Here is a 14931-nt window from a genome sequence, read left to right as displayed (position 1 = left end):
AGATAAAGATGTTTTTATTAAAATTTCTCTGCTCTCTGAATTGCAACAGTTGGATATTAACATGTGTGTAGATATTCATTTAACTGTTTGATTTAGGGTGACCAGACGCCCCTATTTCCCCAGTTTTGAGCCCTGCGTCCCCTGTCCTTGTGGATTTATCCAAAACCATTTATTTGTCCCAGTTTTATATAACAAATGTCCCTGGTGTCCGTATTTTTTAACCAATATGACACCTGCCAACAGTAAAGAGAGGCATACATGTCATTAGTTAAGGTAAAATACAGAAAAGATGCTTAAAAAATGACTAAAACACAAAGAAAATGTGACTATACTGACACATATTAATTATGAATTAGCCGAGTGCATAATAATTTTCTTTAATTACGCACTCGATTCACAATTTTATTATTACCAACCACAAACCGGGGGTGTCCCAATTTTTATTTTGAAAATCTGGTCACCCCAGTTTGGCTAGAATCATATGGGAGAAAATGTTGCCTAGCAAATTATAAATGCATGGTGTTGTGCAATTTTAATTTTAGTACTTATTCGTTTTTTGTTTCCAACAAAGGAATCACACCTCCTTAAAGAAAACAAAAGTAACATGGTTTGCAAATAAAGTGGAAATGTAACTAACCTATGCAAACATCAAATATATCTAAACGCATGGATGAGACCAGTGTAAGGTCACCAGACGACCCTGTTTACCCGGAACAGTTTCAGTTTTGAACCCTGTGTCCCCTGCCTCCGAAACCAATGATTTGTCCCAGTTTTATACATAATAAATAAGAAATGTCCCAGGTGTCCCTATTTTTGACCAATTTGATCTAAACCAGGCCTAAACTAGGACTAAAATAAGACTAAACCAGGACTAAAATAGGACTATCACCATTTTTTGATTAATCTGATCACCAACAATAAAGAGGAGCATAAATTGTCATTTTTTTTGCCAAATACAAACATTTTTTACAGAATTTATATATATATATATATATATATATATAATATATATATATATATATATATATATATATATATATATATATATATATATATATATATGTATGTATATAACAGTCATCCCAACCCTGCAGTGTCTCCCAGTTTTGACTTTTGATAATCTGGCCTAGACTAGTGCTGACTGTGTTATGATTTTGCACGCCCATTTGAACTTTCTCATGCTGAACTCAACTCTGCCGACATAAACCAGTACAGAAGGAATCCTATTTAGTTTCAAACATTCAAAAATCCAAACCGAGTCCTAGGAGGGGCCTGTTTACAGTCTCAGCCCCAGTCCCGTCCACGTGCCGTCCCCTCCTGCGTCTCCATTGGTCTGTTTTCTGCTCTCGCGGGATCCACGTGTCCAATGATACCGACGTATTCACAGCGCCAAAGTCAAACAGACGAGCGTTTCTCTCGGAAAACAGACACAAGTGCTTTGCTCTAGTTTTGTCCGGACTTGTCCATCGTGAGAGAGAGGGTTTCTCCTCATATACGACGCCCATCAGAGTAAGTTTGAGTTTAGTTTTAACATTTTTTAAGGCTAGATAAAAGTGCATTAGTGTTTCAGAGCTAAAATCAGTCTAATGTTGTCATGTCAACTCCTGTTCACCGCGTTTCTGAAAGTTATCTGATGTTACTGTAATTGTATTAGTGTATTATGTATGCATTGTTGTGTTTTGTCACGCATCAGTGCGTAAAATGTAAGAGCTGCTATACTGTTTTTATACTATTAGTTATCTCATTTCTTCCATCCTCAGGTTTTCTGTTGGTTAGGTCAATATGGACAGCACTACAGTTTCGAGACAAAACAACCCCATCAAGAAAGTAAGTCACTTTTCTAGTCTATATGGGGATGCTAGTGCTTTGCCTGGAATGTTACACAGTATTGCATTAAATGAATCAAGTCGTATTGATTACAACATGCATGTAAGTGGGCTCGCCTCATTCCAGATCTGACCTGTAATATGGCTTTGAGGTGTTACCTACTTGTCTCTAATGTAGGGGAACCAGATTTTCAAAATTAAAAATTGGGACACACCCAGAAAAGAGCACTAAACAAATGACAACATATTCTCCTCTTTATTGTAGACGAGTATCAAATTGGTCCAGAATTGACTTAGACTTAGACAAACTTTACTGATCCACAAGGGACATTATTTGGGCACAGCAGCTCACGCATCACAATAATAATAACAAAGAGCAAAAAATATAAATGAAAAAATAAAGAATAGGGACATCTGGGACATTTCTTTTGTAAAACTGGGACAAATCGGTGGTTCTGGATAAATCTACTGGGACAGGGGGCAAAGGGCTCGAAACTGGGACTGTCCCGGGTAAACAGGGACATCTGGTCACTTTACTTCAATGTGATAGATATGTTTAATGCCATACTGTGGAACATTCCAGGCAAAGCAATAATAATATCAGTTGAGACAAGCAAGCAATAGAAATGTGATTTGATTCTTTTCATTTTTTTTGTATTCAGAGAAACAAGGAGAATGTTCAGCCCGTCCCAGTGGTGAAATCTTTCATTAAACAGAACATTTTACAGTCTTCTGCTCCCCTCCAAACAAATGGGTATAAAAAAGATCATTTGGGGAAAACTGCTAAAGAAGCACCTGCTAAACAAACTGAGAGAAGGCAAATCATTGGTGTGGGAAAAACGGCAACTCTGAAAAATCCTGCACCTGCAAGAAAGCCAACTCTCAGCCAGGAGTGTAAAAATGAACAAGCTGCAAAAATCAAAAAGCTTGTTGGAGAAGCGCCAAAACCAGCAACCTCCCAGCCCCCGAAACCTGCTTTTGGCATGTACAAAGGCAAAATTATTGAGTCAAAGATCGGATCCATTTGGAAATCAAGTGCTCCTGCTAAAAGTGAAGACCAGAAATCAACTGCCCCCAAAACGACACACCAAAAATCTGGAAATCCAACCACAGCTACAGGGCGTGGCTCAAATACATCAGCTTCGAACAGATCTGTCAAACCCAACACCAGCAGCAGTCGCCCCCCAAACGCATTCTCCTCCGCTCGCCCTCCAACCAGAAGTGTCCCGACCGCTGCGCTCCCCAGAAATGCCACAGTAGCTCAAAGCAGAAGATGTGGTACTTTGATCGCAAAGCCAAAAGTTCCAGTCACAGACAAGAAAGCAAGCAAGCCCCCAGTCACAAGCACTGTTAGTCAATACAGAAGAACTAATAGTGAAACTGCAGAGGAGAAGAAGTTAGTGCTTTTACTTAATATGAATAAATATAATGTATCTTGATTAATATTGTCCATTTTATCCTTATTAACATTTGTGTGTTATGTTTTACAGGGCAAAACTAGCAGAATGGCTTGCTCTAAAGGGGAAGACTCTTAAAAGACCAGCTATGACTTCTACAGCCCCCTCCACAAAAAACAAAACATCTAACAAATCAGCTGCTCCTCCTTCGAAATCTCAACTTACTACAAAGTCTAATTCTGAACCTGAAGTTAAAGAGGAGCCCAAACCAGTCTCTGTTACACCTGTCCTCCCCGAAGACAACCCGGAAGTAGACAACCTGGAAGTGGACAACCCGGACAAAAGAACCTCTCTCATTATGAATACCACCCTGGACCTGCTCGAGAACTCTGATTTAGATCTGCCAGTTGACCCACAGGACGGCGGCAGTGATGAAGTTGATAATGTGAGAGAAAAATCGGTTATTTTACTCACAATTTGAGTAGGTGCCATTATCAAATCACAAAAAAATGCAATGATTTGGGTAATAGGATGTCTACTGTAAACTGTTATTTGAAGAAAACTACTAACACTGTAGTTTAGACCTCTACAAACATGTTCTGAAATTCATGGGATTTTTCAGTTTTCTTTCAAGTATTAAAGGTTCATTCTGTAAATTTTTTCTGATAAAGGGTCTGTCAAATACCTTTCTCCAAGGAAATGTTACTGCTTTGTCTGGTTTCACATATGGTATTAAACCTTTACATCTTCATGGAGACCAAACCAGACAATTTCAGGCAGAGCAATGACATCTCCATAGAACCAAGCAGGTGACAGACCCCAACCAAAAACTAAAAACTAGGATTCTGTTCAAACATAAATCACTTTATGTAAAATTGTTTAGCCTGAAGTTATTTTCACAGCTATGGTCTTGTCATTCTAATAATCTTTCAATCTCTATCTTTTACCAGATTGTTGTAAACCTGTGTGATGCACTAGAAGCTTTGGCACCCCCCTCTCACTGTGATGATGGTAAGTATGTCTTCTCTTCTCAGTGGGGAAAACATTTGTTATTGTGCGACTGTGTGCAGCTCAGTAGTTAGATCTGCAATTACATTTTTTTATTTGAAAAACTGAACACTTCTATCTAGCGTTTTCAGTTTTGTTCAGTACTGTTTCTATGATGGTCTCCCATAGTCTTAATTTTTACCCCATAGTCTCATAACAAGCAATGAATTGGTATTAAAATGAAACTTTTCCTATACACCTGCTTATTATATTATTCAAATAAGGTTTGCCTGTGCTACTGGAGTCCCAGTTATAAACCTGGGACAGTGAATGAAAGAAAGTTCTGCAAATAAAGTACAGTAATATTATCTCGTTACAGAGGTCCCAGTGGTGAACAAGTGTAATGACATGGACAATGAAGCAAAGACAGAATGTGTACAAGAGGAAGTGAAGATGGAAACACCAAACAAAATGATGGTGAAGAGTGAAGGCAGTGAAAGTGATGAAGAGTCTGAGGAAAGTGACGATGATGACTGTTATGTGAAGGAGAACACCCCACCGAAGGAGGAGGCTTCTGTCGTCAAATACAGTGTAAAAACCACACCATTCTTGCAAAGGTAACATGTATTTCAAGCTTCCCTCTGGTCTAGGCCTGTCATGATAACACATTTTGAAGTGTGATATATGGGCAAAAGAAATCTATAATCATGAAACCAATTTGTGCTATGGACATAATGACACTAAAGCAGGAATAGCTCATAATTTGGTGCTAAATGTATAGAATAAAACAGTAGTTTGAATCATTTCTATGGTTCATTATCAGATACAATCTTCTCCAAATCAAATCTAATTGTAGTACAGAAAAATAAGTCTATATAATAGTACTTCCCCTCTCGTACAAAGAAAAAGTTTCCATATTAAAAATTTGACCCCTGAAAATATTGTTAGAGCTTATCGATCTATCCCATATAGTAATTATGACAGACCTTCTCCCTCTCTGCACATTTGAAATGATCAGTAAATCAATAAATGTATTGTGTTTTAGTGTTAAGAAGACAATCGAGGATGAAGTTTGTTCCAGCACATCTAAGAGAAAGAGTAACATCAAAGACCTGAAGTTTTTGACCCCAGTGCGGCGCTCCAGTCGTATCCACCGCCAGTCCTCTCGTCTGCCCAACATGCTGGTCGACCATGATCCTTGTGTCTCTTCACTGGCAGAGTTGGTGAAACTGGATGATGACCCCAATGCTTACATCTACAGAAAGAATCCTGCTCTTCTGGATGACCTGCCCGACCAGCCCAGTCTGTAGCTCAGGCTCATGTGGGACTCAGTGCTAACTGTGGAATTTCATATTTGATACTGAATATGTTGTATGTTTCTGAATGTATTTGCACGCAAGATTATACTAATTCTTTATTTGAGATTTTGTTTGCTAATATATTGATGTGTATTAATAATACACTACAATGCCTAATACTTTCTATTGTTATATTCTGCTGGTACAAGCAAATTAAAATTTTTGAACATTGAAGAGTCTTTAAACACAATTTTTCCATTTTATTTCACCACATTGTAAAAATCCAGAGCACTTTAAGTGAACATTGCTTTCTTTCATCATTTAGTTTGGAACCGGAAATTTCCATTTCCATTTTACAGGACGTTTGATACCTGTTCCCTCTGATCCCAGATGATACATTTATTACAAAATAACAAAATCCACAAAACACTAATCTCTTTAATGCAATTCCTCCCCAAACAAAAAAGTATAAAAAGTATTTTTTCATTCATCTGCTGATCAAAGGGGAAGGCTTTCAGTGCTGTGCGCTAAAAAGGGTTCAACTTTTGTCAGGTTTTATGTCCTAGACAGTCCCCGGTTGTCCAGGTCTTTCACCTGTAAAAAGTCACAAAGTTAAATGTTAAACAATTGACATAGTTCATATCAGTTGTAATAGACCAAAATGCTTTACCTTGTATATCCTAACCAGCCAGTGCTCTGTAGTGTAGGCTTCCTCCAAGACATCCAGCTCAAAATCTTTATTTCCAATCTCAGCATTTCTCACTCTGTCATAACCAGGTGGGCGCTCTGTGAAGACAGAAACAGTCAAGTACTTCATTGCCTATCAACCAGTCTACACGTATAATAACAGTAGAGATTTAACATACATTTTAATTATATATTATTCTTATTCAGTTCATAGTGCGAAAGCTAAAGTAATTGTATTTTACCACTATCTCATAAGGAATACTTACTGGCTTCTGTATAGACCTGTCCGAAGCGGTAGTAGCACATCTTGTACATGAGGCAGTTGAGCAGAACAGGAGAGCCCTCACGATCCACTCTGAACTCCCCGGTGGGCGTGTAGTAGTCATGTTCTTTAATGTGCTTCCCTGTGTCTGTGCTTCCTCCAATACGCACCATCCAAAGAAACTTGTTGATGTCTAAATCATAGAAGTTAAAATATTTGAACTACAGCATCCAGTTTACACACAAGCAGTAAAATGAAGCATGCTTGTACAAATTTGTTTATTATTCCCACTTACCATCAGATGAATAGCCCGTTAGCCCTCCAAAGATGACCAAGACGTAACTAACATCCAGTTCCCTCATAATCTCATATGCTCTTTCCTCTGTAGATGCCATAGCCTAATGAAAAACAAACCAGTAAGAAGATGCTTTTCTCTCTTAAAAATGTGTAAAACAAAGTGAAAATATGCTAAAATGAACTTAACTTACCTGCCCAACTCTGGATATATGGGTATTGTTCCACGTGTTGTTGTCCACTAGAATAGTTCGATTAGCCATTGCAGTTATTTGGTAGCCATAATCCCACCATGACATAACCTTGGCGTCCTGTAAATTTGTTCAGAATGTTTATAGTTGCACATTTGTTGTGATTAATGTTTTTAAACTGTACACTATGTCCTTTTTTTGGTTGGAGATCCCCATGGAGATACAATTGCTCTGCCTACAATATTCTACAGTATGGTATTTGTTGTCCATCTTGTGTTTTTCTTGTTTATAAAAAAATATCTTGGGGGGGGGGGGTCACTGTGAGTGGGGTCACTTCTCCACAGATCTGACCTATAACCTGACCTGGCAATGTCATCTACTTGTCTACACTGAATTGATTATTCTAATGCCATACAGTTGAACCTTTCTTCCAGGCAAAACAATAGCACCACCATGAAGACAAGCAGGTGGCGGACACTACACTACAAAAGTTACATAATGCACCTTTAACAGTACGGTACATAACTGACCTCTGGGGTGTTGTGCCGGAGCCAGTAGTAAGCCTCTCTGAAATCATCAAAAATAATCCTGCTGCCGTCTCCTCCGCGTGCCGACAGGACGATGGAGGGAGAGGAGTAGGCCTCACTGGTCACCCAGGTCGAGTGGAAAGTGTAGGTGATGAGGAAGAAGGCCATGACCAGAATCATCCCACTGGCAACCTGCAGAATAAGAATGAGAATAAGCCAGAACAGTGAGTAGTTGTATTCATGAGACATCTAGAGGAGGTACAATGTGCTGTTTCACTGTCAGATTGTACATTTATAAAGAACCATAAAGCAGGCCAATAATTACTGGGTCATGAAACAAAAGCTGGCACAAAGTTCAGCATCAAATCAGCACAAAAGAACTAAGGTCAAATTATTTATACACAATAGCTTCAGCTTCATGATTCAACAAGACGTCATAAGATTAATATGGCAAGTTACCAATCATAAAATAAGCTTTCAGTCAAATCTTATATTACTCTCAAAAACAGTGACTCTTCCATAGAGTTATTAGTTATTAGGATCCTGTAATCTAAAATCATGGCCATGCATTTCTAGAAAGTGAACTCAACAAACTATGCACCTACTGTAAATGAAAATGACCTGTGACCTGAGACTCAGAGCTTGACAGTGTGCAGTGTGAGCCCAGGGTCATACCTCATTTTTGATGGGATAGGTGGCATCCTGCTGCTTTTTGGACTTCTTGTCTGGGCGGCTGACATCCAGGTTCTTCATGTAAGTGGTCAGAACCTGGGACACTCCGATACCAGAGAGAATGCACATGACCGGAGCCAGCACCAGCATCAGACGTACCTGAGGAGAAAGTATAACAACACTGAGTACATTAATAAGGTCAGTAAATAAGTAGCAGATCACTACAATAATCAGAAAATAACACCCAATAATTAAACCTGGTTTCTGGTATGTGTCGATTTAACTGTTGTATCCGGAAATACAATATTTCAATCTTTTCTCCTTCATTCTTGTTTTGCCACATTATTTGTAGCTGTTTACATGACAATTTAATAATCTAATAACTCCAGAAATCAGATAATTATCAGATTTTTGGTGTGCATGTAAACAGCCACTATCAATACTATCAATATCACTATCCACTATCCTACAGTCTATTTATGAAGTAGAAGATCTCAAGTACCATGACAGCTGAGAAATACATGCTGGTCACTCCATACATGATGATGAAAATCCTTGCATCCGACAGGTTGTTGAAACAATAATACAGGCCAACTAAAGGGAATAAAAGACAAATGTTGATCACAACTAAGCAGTGCAATCAATATTTTGTAGTTTATGGAAATTGTAATGGTAGTAATAGTAATAGCAGTAGTAAATGGTTGCTTAAAAAGTGTACTATGTAACTTGTCTGGGTATGCCTCCTGCTAGTTTCCTTGAAGCTCTTATAGCTTTGCCTAAAATGTTCCACATTATGGTATGAAACATCTGTCTTGGAGTTAATCAATTACAGATGTCTATTCAAAAAACATTCATTCTTACTGTGGGTTCTTCTCCACAGACCTGACCTGCATGTTCCCATAGAGATATAAAAGTTCATTGCCATGCTGAGGGACATTCCAGGCAAACCATAATAACATCTCCATGAAGACTAAAAATGCACTATGCAACTTTTCTGGTGGAGAGTGCAGTCTGCTAAATTGCATAAATACACCAATTAAAGGTGCACTGCGCAACTTTTATGATGGAGGGTCCACACTTACTTTCCCTAGAATGTTCCATGGTATGACATTAAACATATCCATCTAGCAATTATACTTTGTGGGTGTTTCTATTGCTCAAAAATACAATAATTCCTTCTGTGAATAGGGGCGACTCTCCACAGATCTGAATTGTAATGTAGCGTAGTACTGTAACCAGCTTGTCTCCCTTGTGATAGGTATGTTTAAACTATAATGTGGAATATTATAGACAAAGCGATAACATTTCCATGGTGACAAGCAAGTAGCGGACTCTCCATTAGAAAAGTTGCGTGTTGCACCTTTAAACTCAAGCTTTCACTTGCCTGGAAACATAAACACCAACAGTTGCAGATCAAAATAATAGGAGGACCAAGTTGTGGGTTGATGTTCAGAGACAGAGGCAATGATGGGAATGTTGTTCTTGGCATATGAAGGGTCAAGCAAAGAGTAGAAACGACCAGTCCATGGGGAGATTTTTCCTGAAGATTACAAGAGAAAAAACACTTGGTTCAACTATTCAAACAGGACTGAAGTCATTTTATTAAAACTAATCTCTCACCAGTCAGCATCAAGACAGCTCCCACCGAAAGCAGGATGAAGCCCACCAGGGAGATGACGCTCTTGAACAGAATCTCAAACTGCTGTGCGTTGAGTTTACTGCGCAGGTAATCCACGAATGCATGAATCTGACACAGACCGAACACCCCAAAAGCAGCCATGTGTTCTGATGACTGCACTGGCTGGATACAGAGAAGAGGAAGTTTGAATAAATGTAAGAAAAATAAGTAAAATATGCCCTTTATAGTGAATAAACATTATTTATAAACAGTGGTTCTCAACCTTTTTTCCCCCCTGTATGTGCGAGAGACTTGGCAGGGCCCCCAATGTACAACTGTACCTTTAATCTATTAAATTAGTTATTAAGACACTTTTTACTCCAAGTGCTACCTATGGAAATACCTGGCATTCACAGTACCACCTATTTCAAACCAGGTCTAAAATAGGACTCCATTCTATACTAGTTTGAAATAAGGACTAGCTCAAAAAACTGTATATTTGGCCAAATTCAGAACTACAAAGGAACCACCTGAAGAAGTTTGCATACTACAATTTGAGAAACACTGCATTATGTAACTAAAATCAACCCTAACAAGCCTTTATTTCAGATCAACAAACAGAAATTATAGTGTTTTCATTTCATATACCCAATTCTCAATCATATGCGTGGGATTTTTATAATTTATTTAGCAGAATACACATTTTTGATGTTGGACCCTATGACTATCACAACTCTGGGGAGCCCTTACAGTCTCTTAGTGCCCCCTATGGGTTGGTAACCACTGTTTTAGAAAAATTCTTACCTGGAAGCCTACGAATGAAATCTGCATGGAGAGAATAGTGCCGAGACAGTACACGGTGCAGTAGGCCACGTAGATGCGGTGAGAGAATCGTCCGGTCAGCATCAAAACCAGGACGTGAAGGGGAATCAGATTTATCAGAAAAACATAGCCACCCCATGAGGAAACCTACAGATAAATATAAATGTAAAGTGAATGTTAATGCTAGACAATTAAACAAAATGAAAACAACACCATTATAGATTTTCTCCTACTCACCATATAGAAGTATGCAAGAGCACACATAGATGACCAGTACAGAGATCCAGTTTTAACAGCCTTGATCCACATGTAATAGGTCAGCAGCATACAAAAGATGGCAATACCTGCAGTATAAGATAGTTTAAGGATAGTTTAACAGAAAGCTTGTATTTTTTTATTCATTATCCACCACCGGTTGCCTTCGCATTTACCTTCATTATCATAGGACCCAGCAACAGAACGTGAAATGTACCCAGGCACCACAGCAATCATGGCTGCTGCAAGAAGTCCAGCTCCTGCATCCTGAAGAGGTGGAGAAGGTTAATATTTTTATTCATTTTACCCATACAGATGTCACAGGTTGTGGTTCATTTAAAGATTTAAAGATGACTTGTGGCCAAAAGGAAAAATCTAAACTTCAGTAGATTCAGTAGAGTACGGTGGCGTTACAATAAACACAAATCTATATTTTTAGCCATCTCTGTTACTTAATTATTTTGAATTGCATTATTTATTTGTTCTTTGTTCTGATATTGTAACTTGTGAGATAAAATAATAACTAAGACACCTTATCTTTTACTACAATTTAAAAGGAACAGACATGTTGAAAAAACCCAGATTCAGAACTAACCTTATAGAACAAAGCACAGTCAGTTTAAGAAAATAGTCTTGACAAAGAAAACAAAGGATCGATTGCAATAATGGCATTTAAAAAATACCGTACTTAAAATCCAGTGCAATATGTATGTATGAAAAAGAAAACTAAGTTGTTGTACATAAAAGTGATGCTATGCGTTTGTAACTGATTAATATTTGTGATTGAAATGTATTAATTTGAAAGGTTTTAAAGTAACAGTGTTAGTGTATTGTCTGGAAAAGGGTAAAAAAAACATAGGATTCTTTCTACTCCTTTTCATTCATTTCTTGTAGCTTAAATGTTACGACACCGCTAATGTTTTTTATACTTAATGAAATAAATAAATAAAAAAAATAAATCAATCTTTTCATTTACAGTTAGGTCAATATCTGAAAAATAAAATGGCTGTTTCTATGGAGTAAGAAAGCTGTCAAAAATATTTGTGCGCATAAAATAGAAATCCGTGCGTATTTGGCTGTAGCTGCGCATAAAATAAATATTTGTAAACCAGCCAAATATGCACGGATTTCCCAAATACGCACAAATATTTTTAACAGCTTTCTTACTCCATATGTTTCCCATACCTTTAGCTCCTTGGTCAGGTGGTATGTGACGATTGCAGTGAAGGAGGAAAACAAAGGAGCGAGGAAGACACAGACGTTGCGGATGTCGATGGTGATGTGAAAAAAATGTAGAACGTGATACAGGACAGCTGACGTGATCATCAAACCTGTTCACAAAAGAAATGTTTTTAATGCAACTTGTCTAAAATGTTCAAACTGCTCCCCTTTTTTCTAAATAAATAAATCTCTACACAGTTTAATATAGAGCTCGGGATTGTGTACACATCATGACATTTTCAGTTAAAAACATGCACTGTTCATGGGGGGTCCGCTACCTAGTTGTCTCCATTGAGAAATGATTGCTTTGGAATGTTCCATGGTATAACATTTAATATGTCCATCTAGCATTTATTATTTGTGGGTGTTTCTATTCACAAAAATACAATAACTCCATGTTTGGATATGGATGACTCGCCACAGATCTGAACTGTAATGTAGCGCAGTGCTGTATGTAACCTGCTTGTCTCCCTCGTGATAGGTAGGTTTAATCTATACTGTGGAACATTCTAGACAAAGCAATAACATTTCCATGGAGATAAGCAGAGGGTGGAGTTTCTACTAGGAATGTTACACAGTGCATCTTTAACCAAATGGAAAACCAACTCAGATTATATAAATACTAACTACAGCATTCATTCAAAAGTAGCCTGACACTATAATGTGATAAATTTATTACCAATAAATATCCAGTGGTTAACTGGGTTGTCCCATGATGCTTTTCTGTACTTTTAAGTGTTGTTTTGGCCAGTGCATCTCTATGTACGTTTTGCACTGCTGCTACAAAAATGACAGATTTGGTCAATAACTTTCACTTTTGGACAATCGATCTCATGCTCCATTTGCCAGTAGTGTGATTCAGTGAGTAGCTTATTGAATTGTTCAACAGCTCTTTTGTTTACCTTTTAATGTTGCTTTTGCTAATGCATCCCTCTATTGACATTAGGCAGGGCTGCCAGTAAGATACAGTTTTTAACGTTCAGTCTGGAGCTCTATTATCACTTACTGTACAGGACTGAATAGAGGATGTTTTTTACCTGGATAGATAGTTCCACCAATGATCCTTCCAAGAGGGTACCATGCCCGGTCATCAAACCAGTTGTGAAACTTATAAAATCCTTCTTCTGCCAAGAAGCGGGTGGTACGGTAGTTGAAATACCTGATATTAAAAATGTAAGATATTAAAAACATGAGTAGTAAATGAGGACAAGTGACGGGAAAAAAAAGTAACTTACGGATCAAATTCATGGATAACACTTTCAAATCTCAGCACAGAGAAAAGTCTGGTGGAGAATGCTACAGAAAGACAAGAAAACACAAATCATTTGTCATTTATATTTCAGAGATACTAGCACAGGGCCTGTGTAACGAGGACTTACATAGCACTGCAGCCATAGACAGAATGAGCAGCTTTAACAGTGTGTCCTGTTTCTCATAGGACAAACGTAAAAAGCCCAGTTTGGTCATTTTGGCGAGTTTATAAACAGCTCACCGTACTACCTGGAGAGGACAAAAACAATCAATATTAGTTAGATCACTGCAACATATAAAAAGACACGTTTTAAACTAACACTGACGATTATCCTGGTGTTCTCAAACCGGTAACAAGCAGACACAATAAAGCTAAGTGCAATGGTGAAAAGAGTAGTAGTAGTAGTACAGTTGACTGAAATGACTAAAAATGTACTTAATTACAAGTACTTTTGCACAAAAGTGTCCTCCTAAAGTTAAAAAATATGCATTACTTAAAATACTAGTTACTTTTTACCATCATTTTAAAGCATGTTAGTCTTTTACAAATCTTGATCATTATAACACTAAATTAAGTTGTTTAAAGCACAAGCCATTTATTCTCTGATCTTAAGGCAACCACAAATGTAATATAATGCAAAATAATGCTGTCATGCACGTTTTAAGGTTAAGAAAAGGATATGAGACAGCAGTGAGACATCTGTAGATTGGGACAATGATGGACTTGTGGTATACTCTCAGTAACTTTGATGACTTTGAAGTGTATCTAATTGCAATCGCATGCTAGAGTTATTCTTAATTACAAGAATATGTTTACAAATCTACTCAAAAAAGTAACTACCTTCAAAAAAAATCTACTCTGAATATTTGTAATAGTTACTTTACACCCCTGGCTAAGTGTTTTCCAAAGATACTACTAGTTTGTCCAACCCAACCAGATAAGGCCACGCAGCGAAGTAGCGTCAGGAAACCAGGAAGCTGCAACTTTGGCAATCCAAAGCACTGATTTGAGTCTCATATCTCATGCCAAAATGGATGATAACTCAAAAGATGAAGATAATAAATATGAAATGCACCACGTAGGAAGCTGGACACGTTTCAATAAACCCACTCATGGAAGCAGGGTTAATAAAGCAACTCACAAATTACTCAATGCTATGTACACCTGCGATGCAAATCAGAGTTACCAGCGTGTGCAACCTTTTTTTGCACTTTATAAAGCATTAAAAGAAATTTACACGTTTTTGTAATAAGAAGGCCGGTTAGTTCTGATGCTTGTATGAAGAGCTAGCCAGGCTAACAGGATAGCTTACGTGTGGCGTGCACTCCTCCTCCTTTTCTTAGTTTCAGATAAAAAATAACTAAACTGCATAAGAAAGCATAGTTTATATTGAAGAATTCTAGCTCCTAAGTATGATGATTACGTTCAGAAACACTCACCCGCTCCTCTGCTCCTGTTTCTCATACACTTCTCACACACAACCTGCACTGTCCACTAGTCCCGCCCCTCCTACTCCATGCTGTTCGCTCATTGGTTCAAATCCTCCCTGCGCAGACAGTCCATACATTTCATTGGTCAGTTATTTGCCCATCAAACTCACTTCCGTATCTTGCCGCGTCGAT

At 37.9% G+C, this 14931-nt stretch overlaps 2 protein-coding genes across 3 annotated transcripts; one reads left to right on the top strand and one right to left on the bottom strand.

The window, feature by feature from the left end:
• The first annotated feature begins 1370 nt into the window (after nt 1-1370).
• si:ch211-266i6.3 (cytoskeleton-associated protein 2) lies at nt 1371-5742 on the top strand. Its single transcript, XM_020930295.2, has 7 exons — nt 1371-1509; nt 1761-1827; nt 2489-3222; nt 3317-3668; nt 4174-4234; nt 4590-4827; nt 5256-5742. The coding sequence occupies exons 2-7, from the start codon at nt 1783-1785 to the stop codon at nt 5518-5520; spliced, it is 1695 nt and encodes a 564-aa protein (XP_020785954.2). The 5' UTR covers nt 1371-1509; nt 1761-1782; the 3' UTR covers nt 5521-5742.
• Nucleotides 5743-5753: 11 nt separating this feature from the next.
• stt3a (STT3 oligosaccharyltransferase complex catalytic subunit A) lies at nt 5754-14865 on the bottom strand. 2 transcript variants are annotated; one of them, XM_020930158.2, is made up of 18 exons: nt 14749-14865; nt 13437-13557; nt 13293-13353; nt 13095-13216; nt 12022-12167; nt 11013-11103; nt 10819-10925; nt 10564-10728; nt 9762-9942; nt 9526-9681; nt 8644-8735; nt 8145-8300; nt 7473-7661; nt 6946-7062; nt 6753-6855; nt 6462-6650; nt 6179-6294; nt 5754-6102 (listed from the first exon to the last, which is right to left on the bottom strand). In XM_020930158.2, the coding sequence occupies exons 2-18, from the start codon at nt 13522-13524 to the stop codon at nt 6064-6066; spliced, it is 2118 nt and encodes a 705-aa protein (XP_020785817.1). In that variant the 5' UTR covers nt 13525-13557; nt 14749-14865; the 3' UTR covers nt 5754-6063. The 2 variants fall into 2 exon arrangements, with proteins under 2 accessions (XP_020785817.1, XP_055004367.1); XM_055148392.1 differs by having other exon boundaries at nt 14622-14757.
• Between the last annotated feature and the right edge of the window lie 66 nt (nt 14866-14931).

The sequence above is a fragment of the Boleophthalmus pectinirostris genome, unplaced genomic scaffold, assembly GCF_026225935.1.
Source record: "Boleophthalmus pectinirostris isolate CB_2022bp ecotype Guang Dong unplaced genomic scaffold, ASM2622593v1 HiC_scaffold_12, whole genome shotgun sequence".
NCBI classification, from domain to species: domain Eukaryota; kingdom Metazoa; phylum Chordata; class Actinopteri; order Gobiiformes; family Gobiidae; genus Boleophthalmus; species Boleophthalmus pectinirostris.
Note: the sequence above shows the minus strand (reverse complement) of the source record. Positions and strands in the feature narration are given on the sequence as shown.

Bases quoted from the DNA above. Each gene is read 5' to 3' on its own strand.
- si:ch211-266i6.3 (XM_020930295.2), top strand. From the start codon at position 1,783: ATGGACAGCACTACAGTTTCGAGACAAAACAACCCCATCAAGAAA. The intron at 1,828-2,488 runs GTAAGTCACTTT...TTTTGTATTCAG, and splicing joins AAAACAACCCCATCAAGAAA to AGAAACAAGGAGAATGTTCA. The intron at 3,669-4,173 runs GTGAGAGAAAAA...ATCTTTTACCAG, and splicing joins GCAGTGATGAAGTTGATAAT to ATTGTTGTAAACCTGTGTGA.
- stt3a (XM_020930158.2), bottom strand. From the start codon at position 13,524: ATGACCAAACTGGGCTTTTTACGTTTGTCCTATGAGAAACAGGACACA. The intron at 7,662-8,144 runs GTATGACCCTGG...CTTATTCTGCAG, and splicing joins CCTATCCCATCAAAAATGAG to GTTGCCAGTGGGATGATTCT. The intron at 6,856-6,945 runs GTAAGTTAAGTT...GTTTTTCATTAG, and splicing joins ATATATCCAGAGTTGGGCAG to GCTATGGCATCTACAGAGGA.